We start from the raw sequence: 227 nt of genomic DNA, 5'->3' as shown, positions 1-227 counted from the left end.
CAGAGCCGTCTTCGTCCACAAAGGGAGAACCAACGTGAGACCCTCCCGGTCCGTCCCCACCACCTCTGGGGACAGCAGCACCCACCGGTAGATGAAGAAGGAGGTGACGGTGATGGCCAGGAGGATGAGGCTGACCACGAGGGACAGGACCTCCAGGGTGGACAGGCTGGCTGCAGGGTGACAGGGGGCTGGTGAGGGGCTGGGGGTGACGGGTGGGGGCTCACGTC

General features: G+C 66.1%; 1 protein-coding gene across 1 annotated transcript in view; it reads right to left on the bottom strand.

The window, feature by feature from the left end:
* LOC104412911 (atrial natriuretic peptide receptor 1-like) overlaps positions 1 to 170 on the bottom strand; it is a gene marked incomplete at its 5' end in the record, with an annotated part of 2,737 nt that extends 2,567 nt beyond the window's left edge. The window contains 1 exon segment of the mRNA XM_010023746.1: positions 61 to 170. Coding sequence (XP_010022048.1) covers positions 61 to 170 — 110 coding nt within the window.
* Positions 171 to 227: the final 57 nt, after the last annotated feature.

The sequence above is a fragment of the Nestor notabilis genome, unplaced genomic scaffold (genome assembly GCF_000696875.1).
Source record: "Nestor notabilis isolate BGI_N333 unplaced genomic scaffold, ASM69687v1 scaffold26781, whole genome shotgun sequence".
NCBI classification, from domain to species: Eukaryota; Metazoa; Chordata; class Aves; order Psittaciformes; family Psittacidae; genus Nestor; species Nestor notabilis.
The sequence above is the reverse complement of the archived record's forward strand: the minus strand, read 5'-3'. Positions and strand labels throughout refer to the sequence as shown.